The sequence below is a fragment of the Podarcis melisellensis genome (genome assembly GCF_964234715.1).
Source record: "Podarcis melisellensis genome assembly, chromosome: 3".
Lineage (NCBI taxonomy): Eukaryota > Metazoa > Chordata > Lepidosauria > Squamata > Lacertidae > Podarcis > Podarcis melisellensis.
The window spans coordinates 53,838-77,376 of NC_138530.1; the positions used below are offsets into that span (position 1 = coordinate 53,838).

The 23,539-nt window shown below is 55.3% G+C and overlaps 3 protein-coding genes across 4 annotated transcripts; 2 read left to right on the forward strand and 1 right to left on the reverse strand.

Annotated features, from left to right (window-relative positions):
• Positions 1–2,630: 2,630 nt before the first annotated feature.
• LOC309365754 (beta-galactoside alpha-2,6-sialyltransferase 1-like) lies at positions 2,631–8,080 on the forward strand. Its single transcript, XM_081904193.1, has 6 exons — positions 2,631–2,717; positions 3,847–4,565; positions 5,455–5,552; positions 6,600–6,701; positions 7,002–7,176; positions 7,464–8,080. The coding sequence occupies exons 1-6, from the start codon at positions 2,656–2,658 to the stop codon at positions 7,715–7,717; spliced, it is 1,410 nt and encodes a 469-aa protein (XP_081760319.1). The 5' UTR covers positions 2,631–2,655; the 3' UTR covers positions 7,718–8,080.
• Positions 8,081–8,220: 140 nt separating this feature from the next.
• LOC309365809 (lysophosphatidic acid receptor 6-like) lies at positions 8,221–16,171 on the forward strand. Of its 2 annotated transcripts, XM_081904306.1 has the most exons (3): positions 8,539–8,555; positions 9,467–11,147; positions 14,682–16,171. In XM_081904306.1, exon 3 carries the CDS (start codon positions 14,782–14,784, stop codon positions 15,835–15,837), a length of 1,056 nt encoding a protein of 351 aa, XP_081760432.1. In that variant the 5' UTR covers positions 8,539–8,555; positions 9,467–11,147; positions 14,682–14,781; the 3' UTR covers positions 15,838–16,171. The 2 variants fall into 2 exon arrangements, with proteins under 2 accessions (XP_081760431.1, XP_081760432.1); XM_081904305.1 differs by having other exon boundaries at positions 8,221–11,147.
• Positions 16,172–16,507: 336 nt separating this feature from the next.
• Positions 16,508–23,343, reverse strand: LOC309365766 (uncharacterized protein). Its single transcript, XM_081904221.1, has 6 exons — positions 23,094–23,343; positions 20,728–20,934; positions 20,483–20,621; positions 19,643–19,785; positions 18,876–18,928; positions 16,508–17,696 (listed from the first exon to the last, which is right to left on the reverse strand). The coding sequence occupies exons 2-6, from the start codon at positions 20,928–20,930 to the stop codon at positions 16,912–16,914; spliced, it is 1,323 nt and encodes a 440-aa protein (XP_081760347.1). The 5' UTR covers positions 20,931–20,934; positions 23,094–23,343; the 3' UTR covers positions 16,508–16,911.
• Positions 23,344–23,539: the final 196 nt, after the last annotated feature.

The window sequence follows — 23,539 nt, forward strand, 5'->3', positions numbered from 1 at the left end:
TTGCTGCTTCTGCCTCTTCCTGCGGGGATTATGTGTGCTGGGGGGCGTATGTGTGCTGGGTGGGCCCCCCCCTTCCCTGGCCACCTATGCCAATGGGGAGGCAGGCGGGGCCTCTCAGAATGGCATGGGAACCTTGGGTGGTGGACCAATTTCCCTGATCATCTTGAGAGGGTCGGGGAAGAGGTGGCTGGGCTCCCTCAAAGGAGAAAAAGGCAGAAAGGGGGTCTGCCTGGGTTGGGTCTGGTCCTCCTTTCACCTGTTCCAAGAAGGGAGCAGGAGTTGGAGGTGAAGCAGCAAGTTCTTCTGGCTGGCAGAAGCCCAAGAAGAGGGAAAGCAAGGGCTGCCAAGGAACCTCCGAAGCGAGGATGGGCAAGAAAGTGGTGCCCATGGTTTAGCGTACAGTGATGGGGGGCCAAAATTTCCTACCATTACATCTGTGCTGGTGGAGTCTGAGCTGGTGATGACTGACTGGGGAAGAGGTAACATTCCCCCCTTATGTGGCAGCTGTGAAAAGGCAGATCCCCCCTCCCAGGGATCTTTAGGAAAGGGGTGGGAAATAAAAACTGCTTGGAACAATCCTGCTCCTTAAGACCTCCTTGCCTGAAATGACTCTGAGCATCTTCCAGTCATTTCCCTTGGCCTCAATGGAGACCCAGGAGGATGTTGCACTCAGCACAGACCCACCACAAGAGGCAGGCAGTCGACTTTGCAGGTGGTTGGATGGTCCTGGCACTCATCTCTTGGCTAACCATTGTTAATGCATTTACCATAAGAGCAAGACAGAGAGGTTTGCCTGTCCTGTCTGCTTGCACGGCTGCTGTTGGAGCTCCCCTTGCACTGGTACCCAAGCTTGCTTTATTTTTGTACTCCTGGGGGGCTTGTGCTGCAGCCAGTTAGATTAAAAAAACTTGCTTTATGGGGCTGCATCAGACTGCTATGGAAACCTAACAGAGGGCTGTAGATTAGACGAGGGGAACAGTGACCAGGATCAGACGGGCAGATTCAAGGGAGGCTGCAAGTGTGTGACTTTCTACTCAGTCCTAATGTTCATTTTTTTAAACGTGCATTCCAGGTTGTAAAACCTAAGCTAAAAGCACTCTGCATATTAAACCACTTTACAAATCTCTTTTGAAGCTTAAACTGAGCAGGACCTTTCCGGCAGAAAAGTTGCTGCCTGGGCTTCTAAGCGAGGTGAATGCCTTCTCCCCTGCTGAAAATGGCTGGCCTGGCCACTGCTGACCAGAGCAGAGCACAAAGCAGCTTTTGGCCCTCCGCTCCCCAAGTGACTTGCAACCAGGCGTGGTCTGCTGAAGACTGTGTCTGCTTTCCCAGGGGAGTAAGTGCCTCTTGAGGGTCTCCCCATCACACAGGATTCCTGCCCCTTCCTCTCTCCTAGGAGGTGCTTCTCAGTTCTTTGTTCCTGGGTCTGGGGGAGTTTAAAGAGAGGCAATCTGCCACCTCTTCTATGGCGGACTGGCTCTTGCCTCTTTTTCTACTGGCAGGGAAGCGTCTTTCCCCACTTGTGGGCAACCACATGCAAATCAGCTTCCAAGTCCCGCAGCAGTGTTGGTGCCAAAGTGGCTTTTACTAGTTCCTGTTTCCTTGACTTCAAAGGGAGCTCTGTCCCTGACCCCCAGAGGAGTGTTGCCTCTCTGCTCCCTTTCACAGGACACTTCCCTTGTCGAGATGAGCAGTAGTTTTCCCAGTCAAAATTCATTCTTCTGCAAGCCAGATTGCAATCACAAGCAGGCAATTGGGTGGATGGTGCAAATTTTGCCATGCAACAAAAAAGGAAAAGGACCCCTGCAGGGTTGGAAGGGATCCCAGGGATCATCTAGCCCACCCCCTGCAATGCTGGAACCCGTGGACATCCAGCAAAGCAGAATGCTGGGAGAGTCAGGACAGGTTGGGAGGTTCGTCCAACTTGGATGGCTTTAAAAGAGTCCACAAATTTCTTGGCGGACCCGGTTCAATGGCTATGCTCTGCCCTCAGGGTCCGAGGCAAAAATGCTGCTGCTCTCAGGTCCTGCTTGGGGGGCTTCTTCCCTTTCCGGAGCGCCTAGTGAGAAGACTGGAATAGTTGGGCCTGATCCAGACAACGCTTAAGCTGTAATGACACAGTGGGCAATGGACGCTGTGAGAAGAATAGGGTGCCCGTACATAAGGGCACCTTGGAAATGCACGGATCGAAGGGCGCAGGAGGGAGCCGGCCAGCCGTTGCAGAAGCGGCGCCCCGTCGTGGCCCGGCCGGCGGTTCTTCTCTCTGCGCTCCTCCCGGCGGTCATTCCTCCTCTGGTCGCTGCTAGGGATGCACGACCTGTCTGCAAGGGATTCCCACATGGCGGGGTTGGTGTGGGCAGCCCTCACGACACGCGGACATCTTTGCAATGCAGAGTTGGTCGGCCGCCAGGCCTGGTGCTGGAAGGCAGCTCCCCGTAGAGCCCGTCCCCGGGGATCCTGCCAGCGGCGCTGAGGCGGGAGTGCGAAGATGCCGGGAATGGGGCTTCTAAGAGATGCTCTTTCCCCTTTGGAAACCTGACGGTGGGGGCAAAGACCGCCGCCCCTGCCCAGCGCAGCAACGCGGCTTGGAAAGGAGGCGGCGGCGGGCTCCCGGCCTCGGGGGGGGGGGGGGGCAGCGCGTGGGCTCCGCCGGGGATGCATTGCCCCGCCCACCGCTGCAGCTGGTGCCCGGAGCCGGCGATGCGGCGGCGGAGAAGGTGAGCGGCGGGGTCCCCCTCCACTTGGGGAAGCTCAGCCCTCTGGCCCGCGCCCCGGGTGGGGGGGGGGGTGTTGCGAGGGGGGGGAGCTGCCCACCGCCCAGCCTCGCGGGCGGCGCAGCCTGGTTGTTGTTCCTGCCGCGCGTCTCTAGCCGGGAGGTCCCTAAGCTGGAGACCGGCGGCGCCAGGTGCGCAGCGGCGCGCAGAGGACAGGGCGATCCTGCCCGGGTCGGGCGCCTTCGGGGGCTTTTTCCTCCGGCTCCGCTCTGCCCTCGGGCTTCCGCCCGTTCGCTTGCCTCCAGAGCCTTGGGCAGAGGAAGGGGTTGCCGGGAGTCGGGACTCCAAGCTGGCAGCGGGGCCGCGGGCGTGGGGCACTGCCCCACTTTCTTGCCCTTCCCCCCCGAAGCGGCTGCTGCAGAATCTCCCTTTGCAGAAGCCGCGCCGGGTCTGGCCAGACGGCCGAGGCCTTAGCGGGCTCGAGGCTTTGTTCATTTTATAGATGGGAAATAGATAAGGGCTTCTTCAGAGTTGAGGGCACACCCCCTACCCAAGTCTCTGGAGCAGAAGCAAGCGGGGAAGGTCTGGTCGATGCCCCTCAGAAAGGAGCTGGAAAACGATCCAGGACCTCCGCTGCGAGGACAGCTTACACCGTTTAGGGCTCTTTGGGTTGGGGGGGAAATGGGATTTAAAATGCAGGGAGAAGTTCATGAAATGGTGGAGGGTGTGGAGAGAGAGAGAAAGAGAGGAACTCTTGGTCACCCAGGGAAATGTATTAGCCATACATTCAGGCCAAATAAAATCAAATGTTCCTTTGCACAGTGTGTACTTGTGGAACTCATTGCCACAAGAGAATGGTGGCAATGGCAATTCTGGTAACTTTTAAAGCAGTTTGACATGCCTGTAGGATGAAGAGAGCAGTTACATGGGACCTTCATTCTAGAGGCAGGAAACTGCTTGCTGGCGTGGGGGGAGAGAGGGGGTGCCAGTCTGCCTTGAACTGCTCCAACCAGGCTGCCCTTCGGCCCTGACAAGCACTTGGCTACTCCAGCCACGTAGCTGACCCTGTGGCCAAAGGACTGAGCCATGGCACCCCCAGGTGTCTCACCTTGCTGTGCCCATCTCTCCACAGGCCCATGGACCCCTGGTGCTGCCTGCGCCCCCCCTGGCGATGGGGATGGGGCTGTGCCTGGCTGAGCTTTGCTCTGCTGTGCCTGGCCACACTCTCCTTGCTCTGCCTGCAGTCTGGGCTCGTGCTGCGCTTGGCTCACCATGGGGCAGGAAGACCCCCAACCTCTGCAGATGCTGGTGTCTCCCGGAGCCTCCAGCTGCACTCCAGAAGCAACCGGACTCTTCAGCGGCTCCTGGGTGCTGGGCCTGCCAACCTTGCCCAGCAGGCTCCGTTGTGGCACGTCTTCCTCTCTGGCCTGTGGAGATTCTGGCATCGCCTTGCAGAGGGGCTGGGGAGGTCTTGGCAGGGCTCCAGGACAACTGTCCAGTTGCAGCCCCTGCCCTGGGCTGCATGGCAGAAGAAGCTCTCTTCGGGGGTGCTGGGCCCCCGCCTTCAGCAAGTCTTCCAGAACTACCAAGCCATGAATAAGTACCGGGTGCCTCCGGGGGCCGCGCAGCACCGAGGGAACCCCCATGCCACTGGGACAGAGCTCTTGTGCCAGCTCCAGAGCCGCGTGACAGTGACCACGCTCCTGGGGGACGAGGGGCCCTTTGCAGACCCAGAGTGGAGGGGGCTGCTGCCCCGCAGGAGCCTGAGGCAGGAGCTGGGCCCCCTGGGGAAGTGTGCCGTCGTCAGCTCTGCTGGCTCCATGTTGGGCTCCGGACTGGGCAAGGAGATTGGTGAGTGCTGGTTGGGGGGGGGGAGCATCCCGGCGGGTGGCTCTGGCACAGCTTCCAGGGGGTGAGGGGATGCCTTGCCCTTCAGGAGAGGGCGCCATGCGTCCTGGCACTCGGGAGCATGAAGCAACCTGCCTCTCCTGTTTATGGGAGTCACCCAGCTATAGTTGGGTTTCAGAGCAAAAGAAGAGTGTGCAGGATCAGGTCAGTGGCCCATCTAGGCCTGCATCCTGTTCACAGTGGCCAACCAGGTGCCTGTTATGGGAAGCTCACAAACAGGATCTGAGAACAGGATCCCTGAGTCTCTCCTCCTGAGTCCGGCTGGGATTCAGTCCTGACAAAGCAGAGCCCTTGTGGCTACTAGCCATTGCTAGGGGTTGTTCCCTTCATATCCTACCTCGCATACCTGGCTCTCTCCTCTCCATCTCCAGTAGTTTAGCAGCAGAGTGGCAGCGGCAGGAGGAGGTTCTCAGCTCCCCTTGGGCCTTGCAGCGGAGTCCTGGTTGTGCCTTTTGTGTACAATTCCATCTGAGTTCTCACAGAAGGAGCTCATTTCACATCCTAGAAATGTTAGCAGAGCATTTCTGTTGGCAAAGTCTCAGGAGGAAACTCCTAACAATACTTTACAGTTACACGGTGATAAAATAATAACAATACTGAAATAATGGGTAATTATCTGGTCTTCATGGGAGTCTGCTTGAAATGGGCCACCTCATTCCCCTGATGATGCAGCTGCCCTGGGACACGTCTTGAGCAGCCCCCCCCCCCAGCATGGCTGGCTGCCCCTCTCCCCAGGAAGGGAGCTGCAGGTCTAAGAAGGGCCCTGGTTGGGTAGGGGTCTGCCTGATCTCCCTCCCCCTGGCCCTCATTTTCCTCCTCCTCCTCCTCTTAGACTCCCATGATGCTGTTCTTCGTTTCAACGGAGCCCCAACTACTGGCTATGAGCAGGACGTGGGCACCAAAACTACCATCCGCCTTGTGAATTCCCAGGTGGGCAATGAAAGGGGGGGCTGGGAGAGGACAGCAGGGTGTGGATATGGGTTTGGGCCAGATAAAGGGAAGAGCCAATTGGGGGCAGCCTAGTGGGGCTGCAGTGTGTGGGGTTATGAGCTTTGGACTGCTCTGTAGCCACAATCCCCTCCCGCCAGCTCTAGGGTGTGCTGAAGCCCACTGGCGTCAAGAGGCTTGAGGCACCTTCAAAACTAGCAGATGTTATTAATTATGAGATGAACTTTTGTGAACTCAGGCCTGTGTCTTCAGGTGAGAGTTGAATGGCCGTGAGATGCAAAAATCACAGCCAGTGATCATCAGAGCTTCCATAAAAAGACACACCTTCAGCCGCTTACCAGCAGATTGGTGAATAATGCGCTCATCTCGGCAGTGAACACCTGCCCTGGGTCAGGGAACCGTTCGCAAGGAACAGTTGTTGACAGCACAGGACGCTGGCGGCACTGGTAAACACAGTAGGATCAAGAGCTGTTGTCTCAATGTTACCCAAGAGTGATGGTGCTGAAGTTACTGCCTTCGCCAGCTCCAGTGTGAGTTTGTGCTCTGGCTGAGGGGCACCTGTGCACTGCCAGGGCTTTCGACGTGGCATCAAGGGGCCTTGCCCACAGAAGTCACCCCCATGCTGCTCCTCTGCAGGTGGAAGGTGGGTGGGTGGGTGGGAGGGTGGGTGCGCGTGAGCACACACTCGGGTGCAATATGAGCAGCAGTAGGTGCCAAGCAGCTCAGAGCAGAAGGAATAATTTCTCTCAGGGGAGCAACAAGAGGATAGAAGAGGGACGGATGGCCTCTCTGAAAGTGCAGAGAAAGGTGGGGCTGCCCGCTGCCTGCCAGCCTGCCCTTCCCCTCTAGGCTTCAGTGATCCCTGGGCAGGTATTTGTGGGCTCTGGGCAAGAAAGCTGCACGTAAGGGCCAGCAACCCTGGGGACCTCTCCCTGCCCTCCCCTCTCTGCCTCTTCTTGCATCTGAACAACTTTCTGGGAGCCTGGAGTCAGGCCCGTTCTGACCCGATCCGCCCCCTCTACCCCACAGCTGATGGCTTCTCCTGAGCAGCATTTTCTGGATGACCAACTCTATGCGCAGGGAGCCTTGGTTGCATGGGACCCAGCCCCTTTCCCAGGGGACCTGCAGGAGGTGAGACCCTCTCTCTGCCTTGTGCTTGGGGCAGGATGAGATCCGCGGGTGCCAGGGGAGGGCAGGGGCATCCTCTGTGAATTACACTCCCAGGACTTGATGGGCTGCTCTGGCACCTCCGGCCGGCTGTCAGGGGAACTCCCTGCATTTTCCCTCTGGCTTGAAGGATGAATGCCATAGCTAGGAGGAAATGCCATAGCTAGGAGGAAAGAGCCAGAGACCTTTGCACCAAAGATGGTGGGGTGGGGTGAAGTGAAGCTCTGCTCTGCTCCACACTCCCCTTTCTCCCTCTCCCGGCAGTGGTTCGAGGCCCCCGACTACCCCATCTTCAGACCCTTCCGAGCGATGCGCTCCCAGAGGCCCCAGCAGCTCTTCCACCTGCTGCACCCGCGGGTGCAGTGGCAGCTTTGGGGGCTGGTGCAGGAAGGGGCACCTGAGGCAGTACAGCGGAACCCACCCTCCTCAGGGCTGCTTGGTAAGGAAGGCACTCCCCTCCCTCGTGTCTCCCAGGCCAAGAGGCACCCTTCCTCTTCCTCCCTTTTTACTCAGAGCTCCGCTTTCCTTCCTCTCACTGGTTGGGGGCGGGGGCGGCTGATGTTACCCCTGGGCATGAGGTGCGAGGCACTTTCCACATTCTCAGGGGGATTCATCAAGCACCAACTTTCCAGCCCTGGTGAAATAGTGTTTCCTCCTGGCCCCCTCCTCTGCCGCCCTGCAGGTCCTTCTTTGCAGCGGCCCCACCTCCATCTCTCCCTCTTCCAGGGACGGTGCTGATGCTGTCGCTCTGTGACCTGGTCCATGTCTACGAGTTCCTGCCCTCGCAGCGCCAGTCTTCACGGTGCCACTACTACCAGGACTTTGTGGATGAAGCCTGCACACTGGGTGCCTACCACCCGCTGCTCTTCGAGAAGGACCTGGTTCGCCGCATGAACCAAGGCTCGCCGGCTGACTTGGCCCGGCTGGGGCGGGTGATGCTGCCTGGCTTCCGGGCCCTGAATTGCACCCTGGAGGAGTAGCAGCCTGGCCAGGGAGGCATGCCATGAGGGGCCCGGGACACCCCTGCTGCTTAGCGGCCTGCAGCCCCTGGGGGGGGAGATGGGGGGGAGAGAAGGAGACAGGAACTGGGGTCTGAAGGGCGCAGCCAGACCAAGCCATGGCCCAGGTGGGGGTGCTCCCCACAGGCATCTCAAGGGCCCCCACAGTGGGTGGAGGGCACAAAGGTCCCCCTTGCAGGGCGTAGACGGAGGTGGATCTTCCTTGAAAAATATGAAACTGAAGCTGAATCCCAGAGGAGCCCCAGAAGCGACTTTGGTTCACGTTGCTTTAAAAAATGGGGTCCAGTCAACCCCCTTTGAGTCACATGACTCAAACTGATTAATTCTGGGTGGTCTTTCTTTGACAATCCCAAAGTTGAAGAGTCAGTGCTGCAAGTTGGCCATTCTGCTGTAGAGCACTCCGTCTTGTCTCCAGAAAATGATATAGCTTGGAAACTCTCAGGATGTGAATATGTTGCTTGAAAAACCAGGAAAAAAGAATCATAGAATCTTAGAATTGGAAGGGACCACGAGGGTCATCTAGTCCAACCCCCTGCAAGACTGGAATAAAGAGTATTTTATAAAACGTGCTTCATGTAGTATGTATTCTCATAGGTGTCTATGATGGAATATTATATTGACTGTGGTCTTTTCTAGGTTTTATTTCATCGTTCAGTGATGCTTCATGCATGTACTGTATAGAACATTTCTCTCCTTTTCACCCCCCCATAAACATATAGAATCATTAATTCATAAAATTGGAAGGCACCTGAGGGTTATCTAGTTCAACCCCCTCCAAGAAAGGAATATTTCACCCAATGTGGGGCCCAATAATTATAAGGCATCAGACATTTTTATTCACCCCAGTGACTTGGACAGGTGAGAAAATCCAGGACAGCCATTTTAATCCATATCAGATATTTTTTTAAAAACAAAACTGTTGTGATCTGTTATGAATGACCCTCTTGAAGGTGGTCACAGGGGTGACCCAGAACTCATTGCTGATGGTCAAGCCCCCCCCATAACAGTTCAAGCTTCGGGTCCCACAATTGTAGGTCTGTCACTGTCCTCCAGAATGGTTGCAGGTATGCAACAGACAAGCTTGGTAGAAGCTTCTGGAAGAGAGGTTTTTGCAAGGCATCCAGCCCCAAGCCTGAGACCAAAAAAACCAAACTGCCCCCCAGGAGGAAAAAGGCACCAAATTCGCATGGAGCACAAGTGAGAAGGCATCTCACATTACCCCTCTGTCAATACCCTTCTGACTGTTCCCTGAGAAGCTGAAATCCTTCTTCGTATAGACTTCTGTGCTGTTTCGTGGCACTTTTTTGCTGATCCATGGCTACCAGCCACAATGGCTGCCTTCTGCTTCCACAGCTGCAGGTGGGATTCCTCTGAATACGGTACAAGCAGGACCTGAGTGCAGCAGCAACTCTCCACACTTGCAATCTGCAGCAACCTCTGAGACCGGAGATAATGCGGAGCCATCGTGGCTGGTAGCTCCTGGTCGCCTCATCCTTTGCAAAGCCACAGAAGTTGGTGGCCGTCACAACCTCTTGTGCTGTGTGAAGAAATGCCTCTCTTTGTCCACCCTGAATCTTCCAGCATTCAGCCTCACCCAATTACTATGCACTCTAGTATTGTGAACCAGGAAGGAAAACTTGTCTCTATTGAAGGAGTTGGGTATGTTTGGCCTGGGAAAGAGGAGACTGAGAGGAGATAGGGTAAAGAAAGGTAAAGGTAAAGGACCCCTGGACAGTTAAATCCAGTCAAATTCGACTATGGGGTGCAGCACTCATGTCTGCTTTCAGGCCGAGGGAACCGGCCTTTGTCCATAGACAGCTTTCCGGGTCAGGTGGCCAGCAGGACCAAACCGCTTCTGGCGCAATGGGACACCGTGATGGAAAGCAGAGCACACAGAAATGCCGTTTACCTTCCCGCCACAGCGGTACCTATTTATCTACTCATGCTGGTATGCTTTCATACTGCTAGGTTGGCAGGAGCTGGGACAGAGCAAGGGGAGTTCACCCCATTGTGCAGATTCTAACTGCCAACCTTACAATTGGCAAGACCCAGAGGCTCAGTGGTTTAGACACCTGCGCCCCATGGAGAGCCATCTTCCAATATCTCAAGGGCTGTCACCTGGAAGATGGAACAAGCTTGTTTTCTCCTGCTTTGAAGGGCAGGACTCAACCCCATGGCTTCAAGTTACAAGAAAGGAGATTTCAACTAAACACCAGGAGGAAGACAATGAGCCCTTTGGCAGTGAAACGGTCTCTGCTTCCTGGGAGGTTTTTAAGCAGATGTTGGATGGCCATCTGTCATGGATGCTGCATTGTAGAGGATTGGACTTGATGACCCTTGGGGTCCCTTCCAACTCTACAATTCTATGATTCTCTGACATTCTTGCCTGTGCTTCCGCTACTGATATTCCCCACCCCTGCCACCCTGAAGATTAGTTCAGGGTGTGACCAGGTGTGACTGCTGGCAGCATGTTAACTCCTTACAACCCTGGACATGTATATCGGCTGCCTCCCAAAATTTCATCACGTCAGGACAGACAACCCAGGGTGGTGCATGCTGTTTATGGGGTGGGGCTAAGCAGATATGCTTTAAAAAAATAAAAGGGGGCATCTTCATGCCACTATTTATTCAAATTTCTAGGGTGTTTACCTGATAGTCTGTCTGCAAAGAGAGTCCACAACTATTTGGGCAGGAGGGAGGCATAGATGTGGCCACAAGTCACTCCCTGGCCGGTTTCTGGCAAGTAGATGTAAGCATTCCAGTCTGGGAGCATCATTTCAGCTGCCAAGAGAGTCGACTGTCCTCCCACAGAGGAGAAACCCTAAACTGAAATTCATATTCCCAGTTGCTGGCTTTGGGACTTCTGTGCAGACACCCTTTTCTCTTTCACAGCAACTGCTGAATTTAATATTGAAACAATCCCTCAGCATTTAAAGGTAACATCCTGTCCCTGGTTCCTGCCCAACTTGTGTCAGCCATATGCGTCTTGAACGACAAACCTCCTGTAGCCCCCACTGCTTGCATGTGGGGCTCTGACTTGTCCCGAGAGCTGGTCTTAGCCACAGGCCCTCCAGGAGGCCACTCATGGCTTCCTTTGCGGTTCCATGAGTTTGTGAGTTCTTTGTGGTCTCTGCTCCCTCCCTGCGCACCCCCGGCGCCCAGGCACAGCTAACGGAAAATGATCTGAAAGTGCTCCTCTGAGGCAACCGACTTCCCAGGGATGTGGTTTCTGCCCAGCGGGTGGCGGGGTGTGTGTGTGTGTGTGCTTCAACCTTGACATTTTGAGAAGCAGGAAGCCAGAGGAGATCTGCTGAAGATGGGCAAGCAGGTGGTGGCTCTTGCTCCGTGAAGCCGCTTCTCCCCTCTGCAACGGGCTCCTCTGAGATGTGAAGTAAGTTTTGTGGGGAAGGGGGTGGGGGGAGGAAGAGCCCCTTCGCCTGTCTAGCAGGTGGTGCTGGTGTGAAAGAGGGAGGCGCTGCCCAGGCTCAGCAGGCAGAGGCAGGAGCCTGGCTGCCTCTCAGCTCCCTCGCCCTTGGCGCTGGCCGGCTGGCCCAAGGCAGGAGCTGAGAGGATGGGGGAGATGGGGCAGCCACACAAGCACAGGCTGGACAATGGCTGCTTCCTCCAGACGGCCTTCAGGAAACCTGAGGCTGCCCTGTCCTTCTCCTCCAGACAAAGGCCAGTGGTTCTCATGGCTGACCCTCTTGGTGTACATGTAGGGCCAGCCCATCATTTTACCAAAAACAATGCAGAATTTAGAAACTGTTAGAAAGACATCACTGACTTATTTTAATAAAATATGCACCCACTCGATTGTAGGAAAAACCCTCAAAGAGATTTACGAAAAATATAAAATGATTAAAAATCACTAAAAAAACCCTACAAACGTAATATATAAAGTTAAAAAACACAATAAAATAGACTAAAACAAATTAAAACTCCTGCAGACTTTCTAAACATCTGGGTACACTGTTTTGGAACATCTTGGGGAGTTCCAAAGTGTCGGTGCTGCTACACTAAAAGTTCAGGTTCTTACTGACACAGCGCAGGTATGATGTGGCACATGAAAAAGTGCCATTTCCACCAACTGAACATGCACGGTAAGGCCATCTTGTAGGTAAACTGGTCCCAAGTTGTTTAAAGTCATTATATCCTAAGAGAGAGGCTGGGAACAGGAGTGTTCCAGCCCGACAGAGAGATACAATTTCTAGGTACCCTCAGGGACTGTGTCCTAGAACAGCTGGAGCCAAGCAGAGGCGGTGGCACCCAGGATCTGGTGTGAAATGTTAAGTGTCGTTGATCCAGTTTGGCTGGGTGTTCATCAGTATGTGGATGAAACCCAGCTCTACCTCTCTTTTAAATCAGAACCAGTGGAGGCAGTGAATGTCCTGTGTGAGTGTCTGAAATGAAGTTACAGGGAACCAGGCAGAGGGCCTTCTTGGTAGTGGCACCCGCCCTGTGGAACAGCCTCCCATCAGATGTCAAGGAAATAAACAACTATCTGACTTTTAGAAGACATCTGAAGGCAGCCCTGTTGAGGGAAGTTTTTTATGTTAGATGTTTTATTGTGTTTTTAATATTTTGTTGGGAGCCGCCCAGAGTGGCTGGAGAAGCCCTGCCAGATGGGCAGGGTATAAATAATAAACTGTTGCTGCTGCTGCTGCTGCTGTAGGGACCACTGTGCACCAAAGCAATATAGAGCTCAATGGAGACTTGGCAAGAGAGCCCAGCACAGTCCCGTTAGGCTTTGAGAGAGGCGCCCTGACTGGCAAAAAGGAAGCTGAGGGGCAAAGTCCAGAAGGTCAAGCTCCTCAAAGTTCTTGGAAATAAAAGAGGAGGAGGAGGAGGAGGAGGAGGAGGAGGAGGAGGAGAGGCTTGGGAGTTGAAAAAGCTCAGCAGGTCAGGCAAGACAGTGCAAGGGCCAAGAGGATGCCTTTGTGGTTAGCAAGCAGAATCAGATAAACTGTGAGAGGCAAGAAGACATTCTTAAGAAAACCAGAGCGCCACCCACATCAAGGGAACCAAAAGCGACACAAAACTTGGGGGGGGGACGCAAGCGGCCAATAAGGGATCCGAAAAATAATAATAATTAAAAAAAGGAATTCTGAGGCTCACATTGGTAAAGCCATAAAGACCAACAGCAACAAAGTCTTTCAATGTGTTCGTAGAAGGAGATGGCCCTGGGAAACAGGTGGACAGGTCCCTTTTGTTTTTCACTTTCATCCTTCCCTCAGGGGAAAGGTTTCTTGTGAACACCACCCTCCACAAGTCCTATCAGCCACTTCCTGCACCCCACCATCTGTTTAAAAGCAGCTCTGCCATCTTTCAGATTTAATGTGCCAGTATTCCCATTTGTGTTGAAGAGGAACCCATCCTTTGCCCAGGCTCATCCCAAAATGCCCCCCAGCACCCAACAAATTGAACCCCCTGCTCCTGACACCACTGTCTCACCCCCACAATCAGACTTCACAGCTGTGCCTGGCTGGCCGACTCTGCACATGGATCTGGTAGCATTTCAGAGAAAGCTACCTTGGTGATTTCTCGACAGCATACCTGGCAACCTGAAGTTTTCCTCACAATTCAACTTCCCCATGTCCTTGGAGCCAACATGCACACCCCCAACACTACAGACCAGGCTAGCTAGATAGCAGATGAGCAATGCCCAGACCATCATTCTCCATGATAGCAGGGGAGCCATCATTCTGAGAGCATGAGACAGCTCTCTTGTCTCCAAAGGCCTTATCTACCAAACTTCCTGCCTCTCTCAGTTACTCTAGGTCACAGAATCAATATAAATATTTCCAAGGATAAGGAGACACCAAGTAATGAGTATGATTACTTTACTGATACACAGGAAGCTGGGCGGGGGGGGGGGGACAGAAGGAAGCAGCTGAGGAATGAGTCATTGTACTTTAGTTGAGATTCCTGTTCCTATGAGGGAGGAGTTGAACTAGAGGACCCTTGGGGTCCCAGCTCTACTGTTTCTCCAGCTTCAGTTGTCTCTATACTAATACACAGAACATGTGAAATAAACAAAAGGAACTTGAGCTCTTGATATGGGATGGAAAATATGACCTAATAGGCATTATTGAAAACTGGTAGGATGAGACTCATGAATGAAGTATAGAAGTTGGACTTGGAGCATGGAAGGCAGGTTAAGAGTGTTTGGGTAAATGTTATAGGATAGGAAAACAGCAGTGACATCACTGTGGGAGTCTGCTATAGACCTCCAAGCCGGACTGAAGACTTGGATGAGGCCTTCCCAGAGCAGATGACTAAATATTCACAAATAAGAGGGAGATCAGCTCCCCTGATATCTGTTGGAACTCAAACTCTGCCAGGAATGTAAGGTACTCAGAAAATTCTTTGATTTTTGGAAGTCGCAGTCACCTTGGGTGGAAGTGACTACATTCTCTTAGAATCATAGAATTGGGAGCCCTTAAAGGCTTCTAATCCAACCCCCGCCCATGCAAGAATCACTACTAAAGAATCTCTGAAAGGTGACCATCTGACCTTTGTAGAAAAACTTCCGATTAAGGAGACTCCACCAGCAGAAAAGAAGTTTGATCCATCTTCCAGGTGATGGCCCTTCAAATATTTGAAGATTGTCATCATGTCACCCTCCTCTTCTCCAGCTTCAACACCCCCAACTTCCTTAACTGTCTCTCATCAGACTTGGTTTCCATACCCTTTGCTACCTTGGCTACCCTTTTCTGCCCACCCTCCGGCTTGTCCATCTCCTCCTCCATCTGCCAGGGGTTCTTGAACTGAGATTCCTGCATTGCAGGGGTGGACTAGCTGTCCCTTGGGGTCCCTTCCAACTCTACCATTCTATGATTCTAAATGAACAAGCAACAGACAGCCAATAAAAAGTTGGAGGGTCGCAACTTAGCAAGACTCAAAACTCCTTGTCTCCTTTCTCCAGGGAGCGGGTGCTAGAAGGCTGGTGCAGGTCAGCAACTGCGGCCCTCAGGCTTCCTGCAGCCCTCCAGAGCGAGCCCCAGCCCCACCGGAGACTGGCAGCGATGAGCCCAAATTGCACCAACTGCACCCGTCCAACCGACCAGGCCTTTGCTGGCATGTACGCCCTTATCTTTGCGGTCGGCCTCCCTCTGAACATTGCAGCGCTGTGCATCTTTGTTTTGGGCCGCGCTGGGCGCTCCATCACCACCACCTACATGAAGAACCTGGTGGCCTGCGACCTGCTGCTTCTGGCCTCGCTGCCGCTGAGGGTGCACTTCTACGGCTGGCGGCCTCAGCTGCCTCAGCTGCTGTGCGAAGTGGTGGGCACGCTGCTCCTGGTCAACATGTACTGCAGCATCTTCCTGCTGACCTGCCTCAGCTGGGACCGCTGCCTGGCCGTCTGCTTCCCGCTCAGCCCAAGGGCCCAAGCCGTGCGCCAGCAGGCCAGGTACATCTGCGCAGGGGTGTGGGCCTTGAGCATCGCAGGGACCATCCCCACCTACGTCACACAGAGGAAGAAGGGGCAGCGCATGCTCTGCTTCGACGAACGCCCCCACTACATCACGGCCCGCGGGGTCCCCACCGCCATGGCGCTCGCCTTCGCCCTGCCGCTGGCCATCATGGTGACCTGCTCCTGCCAGCTCCTGCGTGCCGTGCACCACAGCGGGGCCGTTCAGATGGAGTTGGTCAACGGCACAAAGATCCGTCACATGGTGGTGACCAACGTGGGCATCTTCCTGGGCTGCTTCTTGCCCTACCACATGGCGGTTCTTCTGTACCAGGCACCACAGCTGCAGGGGGAGTGCTTGGACATGGCCTACCAGTGCGCCCTGCTCCTGGCCTGTGCAAACGCCGCCCTGGATCCCCTGGCCTATTACTTTGCCACAGAGACCTTCCAGCACCTGGTGCCATTGGATTACCTGCTCAGAGGCTGGGGCTCCCACAGCAACCCACAGCAACAACACAGCTCCCACAGCAACAACGCCAGGGGCACGAGGAACCTGGGCCAGCCCTTGAGGGCCCAGGGTCTCCTTGGGCTGCCCCCGGGTGAGGAGATGCTACCCTTGGAAGGGGCAGAGGGAAACGGCAGCACAAGCATTTGTGAGGTTGCGGCTTGACTGGCACAGTTGTGGGTGTCTGGTCCTGCCCTGCTGCTCAAGGAAGGTGGTGCCAGAAGCATCGAGGCCGCTCATGCCAGGAGGAAAGGCTCCCCCAGGGGGGTTGGGAAGGGTACAGAATCCTTGAGCTGTAGAGCTGGAAGGGCCCCAGGAGACATCTAGTCCAGCCCCCTGCAATGCAGGTAGCAGTGAGCCTTACCAATAGCAGAGCTGGTCCCTTCAGTCTCCACAACAGCTTCATGGGGGCAAGAACTGCCAGAGAAGAGTTGCTGCGCTCCTTAGCCTTGACGCTCCTGTGCGGATCCTGCTTTTTCTAATAAAGAGTTCACCGCTTGCTTCCTGTGATTTGCTGCTGGTTCTCTCCTGTCACGCACCAACCTCTGTCTGCCTTCCCAGCAACCAGGCCAGAGGGTGGCGCTGCCTGTCAGCTTCCTCCTCCTCTGTCTGGGCTGTAGATCTCAGCGGGGGGGGGGGGCAGGAGGAGGTGGCTCTGCCTGGCATTGGCTCCGGCTCCCCCTCCTGTTGGCCTCCTCCAGTGGGTGAGGGCGGTCTTGATCCCACACCCTGAAAATCCTGACATGACTTGTCCCTTCCCAGCCCAAAGAGCAGCCCATCTCTGCCCCAAACCACCTTGGGGTTAAAAGAGAAATAAATTCAGTTGCAGACAGAGCACCTGACAGTCCTTTTATTCTTCTGCTTCTTCAGAATTAACATGGCAAACAGCTTGTGATTCGCCTTCCCAGGGCACTGGCAGCCAGGGCTCCCCATTCACCCCTCAGAAAGGAGAAGGCAAGTGGGCGGCCATGACCCCCTCCCAGGATGCGCAAGGCTCCTGTGCTCTGGGCCCAGCCTCCCTCGCAAGGCTGCCACCACCCTCCTTGGCAAGCCCCCCCCCAAAGAGGCTGCCCACCCATTAGCCAAGCGACATTTCCCTCCATTTCCCCAAACACCCTAATTTGGGGGTGGGTCTCCCGGCGGAACTGGCCAGCAGCATAGTCGTCTAATGCTCTGGCTAATCTGTGGAACTCCCTGGCCACAAGATGGTGGCGCTGATGGCCCCTGGCTGATCGGCTTTCAAAGGAGGGGCCCTCCTTCTGCATCCCCGGTCTCTCCTGGCATGACTTCCCAGGCATCTGGGCCCAACAGCCGGTAGTTCCTTCCGCGGTACGTGCTCACATCCTGGGCACGGCTGGCATGCGTCGCTTCATAGATCTCGCGCACCGCCGGGGGCAGTGGGGGAAACCCTGCGAGGTGGGCCAGCTCCTCCGCGTAGCTCCACTGCTGGGCCCGGAGGTGCAGGAAGTGCCGTGCCAGACCCCCCTGGCGCAGGTGCCGGTCCAGCTGCGCTTGGGCATCGGCCTCCATCTCGGCGGCGGAAGGCAGCAGGCAGCCGCCCTTCAGCACCGCCAGGGCGAAGAGCGCCTGGCAGTGGAAGTGCGGGAAGGGGCAGATCCGCTGGCAGACGCCGACCAGGAACAGCGACGGGTGCCGGGGGGCCAGCAGGTGCCGGTACAGGGGCCCCACCCCATACTCTGTCTCCCGCAAGCCCAGCTGTGCCAGATCCAGGAAGGGGAAGCGGTATTGGTAGCCCGTGCAGAGTATCAAGGCGTCGGCCGGCAGCGCAGAGCCGTCCCTGGGCACCACCGTCTCCGCCGACACCCGAGCCAGAGGGGGAACCTGCAGCACGTCCCGGGGCAGCCCGCGGACCGGGGGGCCCTGGTGGCTCAGCACCACCAGCGCCGCCAGAGGGGCCAGCTGCAACGCCAGGTCGACTCCAGAGGGGCCGGCGCCCACCAGCACCACCCTCTGCCCGGCAAAGGGCTCCGGTCGCCGGTAGGAGTGGCTGTGCAGGAGGCGGCCTGGAGAGGAGAGCAAAAGGCAGGCAGGGGTGGGTGCTGCGGGAAGGGCATGGCTCCCCCTGCCCGCGGGCAGCCTTCTCTCGCCCGCAGGGCAGCCCACAGCTCCTCGGGTGCTCCAGCCCCCTGCCCTCCCCTGGCCAGGGTCTCCCCACCTGCTCCGCAACCCCAAATTAGTATAGCCCACCGTTTATGGACAGAGCCCAGGGCGGAGTGCAACATTAAGAATAGGTTTTAGGAAGCCTCATAAGAAGAAGAGAACAGAAAGGCTACTAATAGGCAGCACAACAATAAGATAACTGCACTAAGAGTTCCCCCACCTTTAACAGGGGGAGCGGTTATAGGGTTGCTTTGGCTTTTGTTTTTATTGTGTATTTTGTGTTTTCATATTGCGATTTTATGTTGTAACCGCCCTGAGGAGTACAGGGGGGTATACAAATTTAATGAATAAGAATACAAATTCGAATAACAGCAACAGGCCCTGGATTTTTTAATGGCTATAGATCGGGATAAAGAGGAATGTTTTTGCCTGGTGCCTGAAGGCATGTCATGATGGTGCCCGGCAAGCCTCCCTGGGGAGAGGCACTCCAGAAAAGGGCCTTTCTCTTGTTGTCACCCTCAGAACCTCTCTGAGAGGAGAGGAGGGCCTTCTCGGTGGTGGCGCCCGCCCTGTGGAACGCCCTCCCACCAGATGTCAAAGAGAAAAATAACTACCAAACTTTTAGAAGACATCTGAAGGCAGCCCTGTTTAGTGAAGCTTTTAATGTTTAATAGGTTATTGTATTTTAGTGTTTTGTTGAAAGCTGCCCAGAGTGGCTGGGGAAACCCAGCCAGATGGGCGGGGTATAAATAATAAATTAATAATAATAATAATAATAATAATAATAATAATAATAAAATGTGACCACCAGAAGGAGACTCTGGACAGACAAAAGGAACGGCTTATCCACACAAGGCAAATTTGCAGAACTGGCAACAAGAAGACCTGCCCTCAGCTTTAAAGAGGACCTGCCCACCACTGGCTCTCAGTCGTGTCAGCTGTACAGAGCCTTCAGCTTCCGCAGCAGTCTACCTGCTTGGCCCTGGCTGGCCACTGTGGGAAATGGGATGGGGGGGTTACATCGGAAGAGCCCCCTTTAGCCTGGCCAGGCTGCTGCCTCAGAGCTCCTCCTTGGTCCTTACCTTGAAAGCTGTCCAGGCCAGGAATGGGAGGGATGAATGGGTTGGCATAATGGCTGCAAAAACAGGATTGTCAGGACACATGACCAGCCAGGTCCCGCCCCTGCCCCCACCTCTGCCCTGATTGGTTCCCAGAGACTAAGAGAACATGATTGCCTCTTCCTGATAAAATGGGGAGGGGGGGATCCTGAAAATGGTCCCTGGGCCTCCCCCCAGCCCAGCCAGTTCAAGCCACCTTGGGCACTTGACATCAGCCAATGAGATTCCTGCATTGCATGGGACTGGACTAGATGACCCTTGGGATCCCTTCCAACTTTACCATTCTGTGATTCTATGACTGCACACACACAAGACCTCCAGTGAGGGCATCCCCATCTCAGTAACTGGTTGTCCTAGGACTCTTACCATCAAGGCGTTTTGCCACGCCTCCCCCCCCCCAAGCAACCCTCTAGCCCTCCTGTGTGAACATGTTCCCTTGGTCTTTTCCATTCCAGGCAAAGCACACCCAACCCCTTTCACCTCCCCTCCTCGGACCCACTTTCTTGTCCCTTCTGACCCCATCCCAGCTTGTCTACACCCATAAAGGGCAGAGAGCGTAGGAGGCCTGACTGATGCAGGACACGGGTGAAGATCATTCTGTGAAGCCTCAGGGTGCAGCTAACTCACACTTTCCTTTCAATGATTTCTGCAGCTCCTGCTACCAAGTCATGCTCCCCCCCTCCCGCCGGGCACAGGGCATAAGGGATTTTGACTTTCATTGCTGAACTCACCCAGTGCAGACCATGACGGCATCAAAGTGCTTTGTGACTTTCTGGGTTGTCTCTGGCCCCTGCTGTGTGGCTGTGACCTCCCAGCCCCCTGGCTGGCCCTCGCTGCTGGACACAGGCTGGACGTGGCTCACCTTGCTCTGGAACTGCAGGAGGGAGAAGAAGGCCCTCAGGCAGGGAGGGGGCCAGCGGAGACCCAGCAGTGGGCAGGGAAAGGCCTCTGGGGGGCAGAGAAGCCACAGCTCTGGAATGAGCCTGGAGAGGCTCCCACTAAACCCCTGGAGATGCCAGGCAGCCCTTCATTTCTGACACAAGATGGTGGGGCATGGCCTGCCTGAGAGTCCCTGCCCCAGATGTATGGGGACTGCCTATTCCAAGCTCTTGTGCTCGGTTCCTGTTCAGGCATTGTGAGAACAGGATGCGGGATGAGATGGGCCATTGGCCTGATCCTGTGGGCTCTTCTTAGGTTCTTAGTGGCCAGAGAAATGCCACATGCTCAGGGGTACTCTTTATGTTGGACCAAAAAGAGATCCCGAGTCCTTGCTGCTGTGGCCTCCCTCTGACCTACACCATCCAGACATCATAGATATGTCACAGAAAAGGTGGCGTCTCAGGTAGAACCTGAGATCTAGGCCTGCCCCTAAGCATTAGGGGCTGCTATCAGGGATCTGGAGTTTATGATTAGACAGGCACTTTGTGAATGGAGTTCTGAACCTAAATGAATGAGGTTTGGGTAATGTGCAGCGAAGACCCCCTGTCCTTGCCTTGTGGTGAGGCAAGGCTCATGGTGGGGAGGTCTCTCACCTCCCCTCCAATTTCGCCGCCACCCCACCTGAGTCTCACCTGGATGTGGTCGTAGACCCCAAAATGCTCCGCGTAGCTTTCCAGGTAGGCCAGCACATCCGAGTGGTGGAGGAAGGAAGGCAGCGCCGGGTCAAAGGGGAAGTCAGGAAAGGCCATCACCTCCTTGGGCAGGTTGGTCCTGGGAGAGGGAACAGGATGCAGCCGCAGGATGAGCTCCCCTGCCCCCCAGGGACCCAAGACACACACATGGGGGTGAAAGGGGGGGCACATCCCCAGGTGGCTACCTGAGGTCCCGGTACATGCTGGAGTGAGTGGGCTGCCCCTCGGCCTCTTCCTCCAAGTAAACCCAGGTGCCTCCCAGGCAGCCAGAGGCTTCGAACACCACGGGAGGAGCAAACGTCTTGGGCGAGGCAAGGATGTGGCGGGCGACGCACAGACCAGCAGCCCCAGCCCCAACCACGGCCACCTGCAGCTTCTGTGACGCCATCTTGCTGGAGGAGGAGAGGGAGAGAAGGGGAGATGAAACCTGCACTTGGTTGGCCCCACAGCAAGAAGGGGAGAGCGGCTCCTCTCCATTCACTACAGTGTTCCCAGGGAAGGACCCCCAAGAGAAGGCCAGGTGCCCCCTCAGGCCATCAACTGTAGCGTCTGAGCTTTGGTGGAGTATTTTGTAGAGACAAAGTGCCACGAGAAAAAGGCCAGTGCTTTGCGTCCTGCACACTGCCATGTCCAATGCAGGTCAACTTCTATGAGGACTAGAAGCTTGCCTGCATTTGACTACACTTGTAGTTTAATGGTGAATTTTGGATATAATGGAGATGTAAAAGATTTGGATTATTATAAAAGATGCAGGAGGAAATGATTAACAATCGGACCCACAAAGGGGAGGAGGGGAGCCCAGGAGATTCTCTGGGATCTTGTCTGTATGTTGTATCTTGGATATCTGATGGTAAAACTGTAATTTGAAAAACCAAATAATTTTGTTTAAAAAAAGTATGATGCTTTTAACTCAAGAAGAAGAAGCAGCAGCAGCTTGCCTGCATTTGATAAGAAAGCCAAGATACAGTCCTAAGCAGCCGCTTGCTGCCCAAGAGGCCCCATCCTGTGCTTGGCAGGGATCCAGTAGCCGAAGAGGGGGAAAGCCTGTTTTCTCCTGCTCTGGAGGACCTGATCCAATGACTTCAAGTTACAAGAAGGAGATTCCAGCTAAACATCAGGAAGAATTTTCTGGCAGTAAGAGCTGCTCAACAGTGGAAGAGACTCTCACAAGAGGTTGTGGACTCTCCTTCCTTGGAGGTTTCTAAGCAGAGGATAGGTGACCATCTGTCATGGATGCTTGCTTGCTTGCGTTATTTATTTATTTATTATTTTATTTACACCCCACCCATCTGGCTGGGTTTCCCCAGACACTCTGAGTGGCTTACAGTAAACCTCAAAGGTTAAAAACCTCCTGATACAGGGCTGCCTTCAGATGTCCTCTAACAGTCAGATAGCTGTTCATTTCCTTGTCTTTGGATGGGAGGGTGTTAGCTGAGATTCCTTCGCTGCTGGGCTTGGACTAGATGACCCTTGGGATCCCTTCCAACTCAACTCTGTGTGGAGTTGGCAGGCAGCTGGGGAAGCGTGAGGGGACAGCCAAGCAAGCGCCTCGTTTGCCTCCCCTGGCACAGAAGACTTCGTCAGGAGTAAGTGGTCAAAGCCTAACTGAGGAAAAGCAAGGGGAATGCAATGACCTCTGCCAAGGAAACGCTGCCACTGCCTGGACTGGGTGCTGTCCAAGCTGCTTGGGAAGGAGCAATGGAATGGAGCCGATCCGCTTGAAAAGCCCAAGGGGCAAAAGTCCCCAGAAGCCGGATCTGGATGGCTGGGGCCTGGCAGGGGCCAAACTGCGACAGCTCCTTCCAGCCAATCCCACTCAGTCTCCAGAGGGCTGCAGGGTGCCAAAGAGCAGACAGGGAAGAGGGTGCCAGGCTGGGCCTGCCAGGGCAAGAGGGGCCTGTGCTGGAGCTCCCCCCCTCACTGTGCCCCCTTGCATGGGGGTGACCAAAGGGTAAACAAGTGGGCTGTGTCTGCCCCCCCTTCCTGACACTGAGCTGTGCTGTGAAACCTGAAGCCAGAGAAACACCATTAGGCACCTGATGGAAATGCCAGACTCATGGAATGGGAGAGTTGGACGGGACCCCCCAGGGGCATCTAGCCACACCTTGCCATGCAGGCTGCTGAATAACCTCTGGTCTTTTAAATGTGTGGGGGGGTGGTATTTATTATTTTTATTACTACATTATACTATGTTGTGCTTATATAGAAGCACATTAGAGTTGGAAGGGATCCCCCAGGGTCATTCTAGGCCAACCCCCTGCAAACTGACCTGTGATCTTCCCGAAGGGCGCAATTGAAAGTTAATAAAGAATCGCAAGCAGTTGAAGGCGCCCCGCCCGCCCCCCGCCAGCCGCTCTCGGCGGCGCTCGAGTCTCCCCGCCCCGTCGGCGCCCCCACTAGTCCGCGCTTCCCGAGCCCAGGCCGCTTCTCTCCGCCGCTGCCCGGGGCTGCTCTGCTCAGGAGACCGCGCCAAGCCCGCGCCCGACGCCGGCGCCCCTCTCGCCCGGCCGCCCGCCTCTGCCCCCGGAGCGGGTCTGGCTCGGTCCCCTACCTTCTCGGCGGGGCGGAGGGTGGCCGAAGGCCCTCGGAGAGCGGGCGGGCGCTGCTAGCGGGGTCGCTCGCTCGCTCTCCGCCGCGGGGGCTGCTCTGCCGTCGGAAGTGGGCGATGGCGGCGCGGAGGCACCTTTGGTCAAGCCCAGGGAGGGACGGGGCTGGGGGGGGCAGGCCGAGCAGCGGCGGCCCCGCCCCGCCCTCGACCAGCCGAATTCTTCCTCCGGGCCCCTGTTTCGTGTCCCCCTCCAGTCTTGCCTCTAAAGGACAGATTTCCTTGAGTGTGTCCGCCTTCCCTGCCCTCCGCCCCTCCGCCCCCTGAATATGCATTCTTCAGAAGTGTGCATGCACATGAAAGCTCATACCAAGAACTAACTTAGTTGGTCTTTAAGGTGCTACTGGAAGGAAATTTTCTGCTTTGTATTTCTAATTATCCTCGACGTTCCA

What these genes read in the sequence shown, in the direction of transcription:
- LOC309365754 (XM_081904193.1), top strand. Translation starts at nt 2,656, where the DNA reads ATGCATTGCCCCGCCCACCGCTGCAGCTGGTGCCCGGAGCCGGCGATG. An exon ending in GCGATGCGGCGGCGGAGAAG is followed by an intron (nt 2,718 to 3,846) that starts GTGAGCGGCGGG and finishes ATCTCTCCACAG; the next exon opens with GCCCATGGACCCCTGGTGCT. An exon ending in TCCGCCTTGTGAATTCCCAG is followed by an intron (nt 5,553 to 6,599) that starts GTGGGCAATGAA and finishes TCTACCCCACAG; the next exon opens with CTGATGGCTTCTCCTGAGCA.
- LOC309365809 (XM_081904305.1), top strand. Translation starts at nt 14,782, where the DNA reads ATGAGCCCAAATTGCACCAACTGCACCCGTCCAACCGACCAGGCCTTT.
- LOC309365766 (XM_081904221.1), bottom strand. Translation starts at nt 20,930, where the DNA reads ATGGCGTCACAGAAGCTGCAGGTGGCCGTGGTTGGGGCTGGGGCTGCT. An exon ending in AGCATGTACCGGGACCTCAG is followed by an intron (nt 20,622 to 20,727) that starts GTAGCCACCTGG and finishes TCCCTCTCCCAG; the next exon opens with GACCAACCTGCCCAAGGAGG. An exon ending in GGGTCTACGACCACATCCAG is followed by an intron (nt 19,786 to 20,482) that starts GTGAGACTCAGG and finishes TCCCTCCTGCAG; the next exon opens with TTCCAGAGCAAGGTGAGCCA.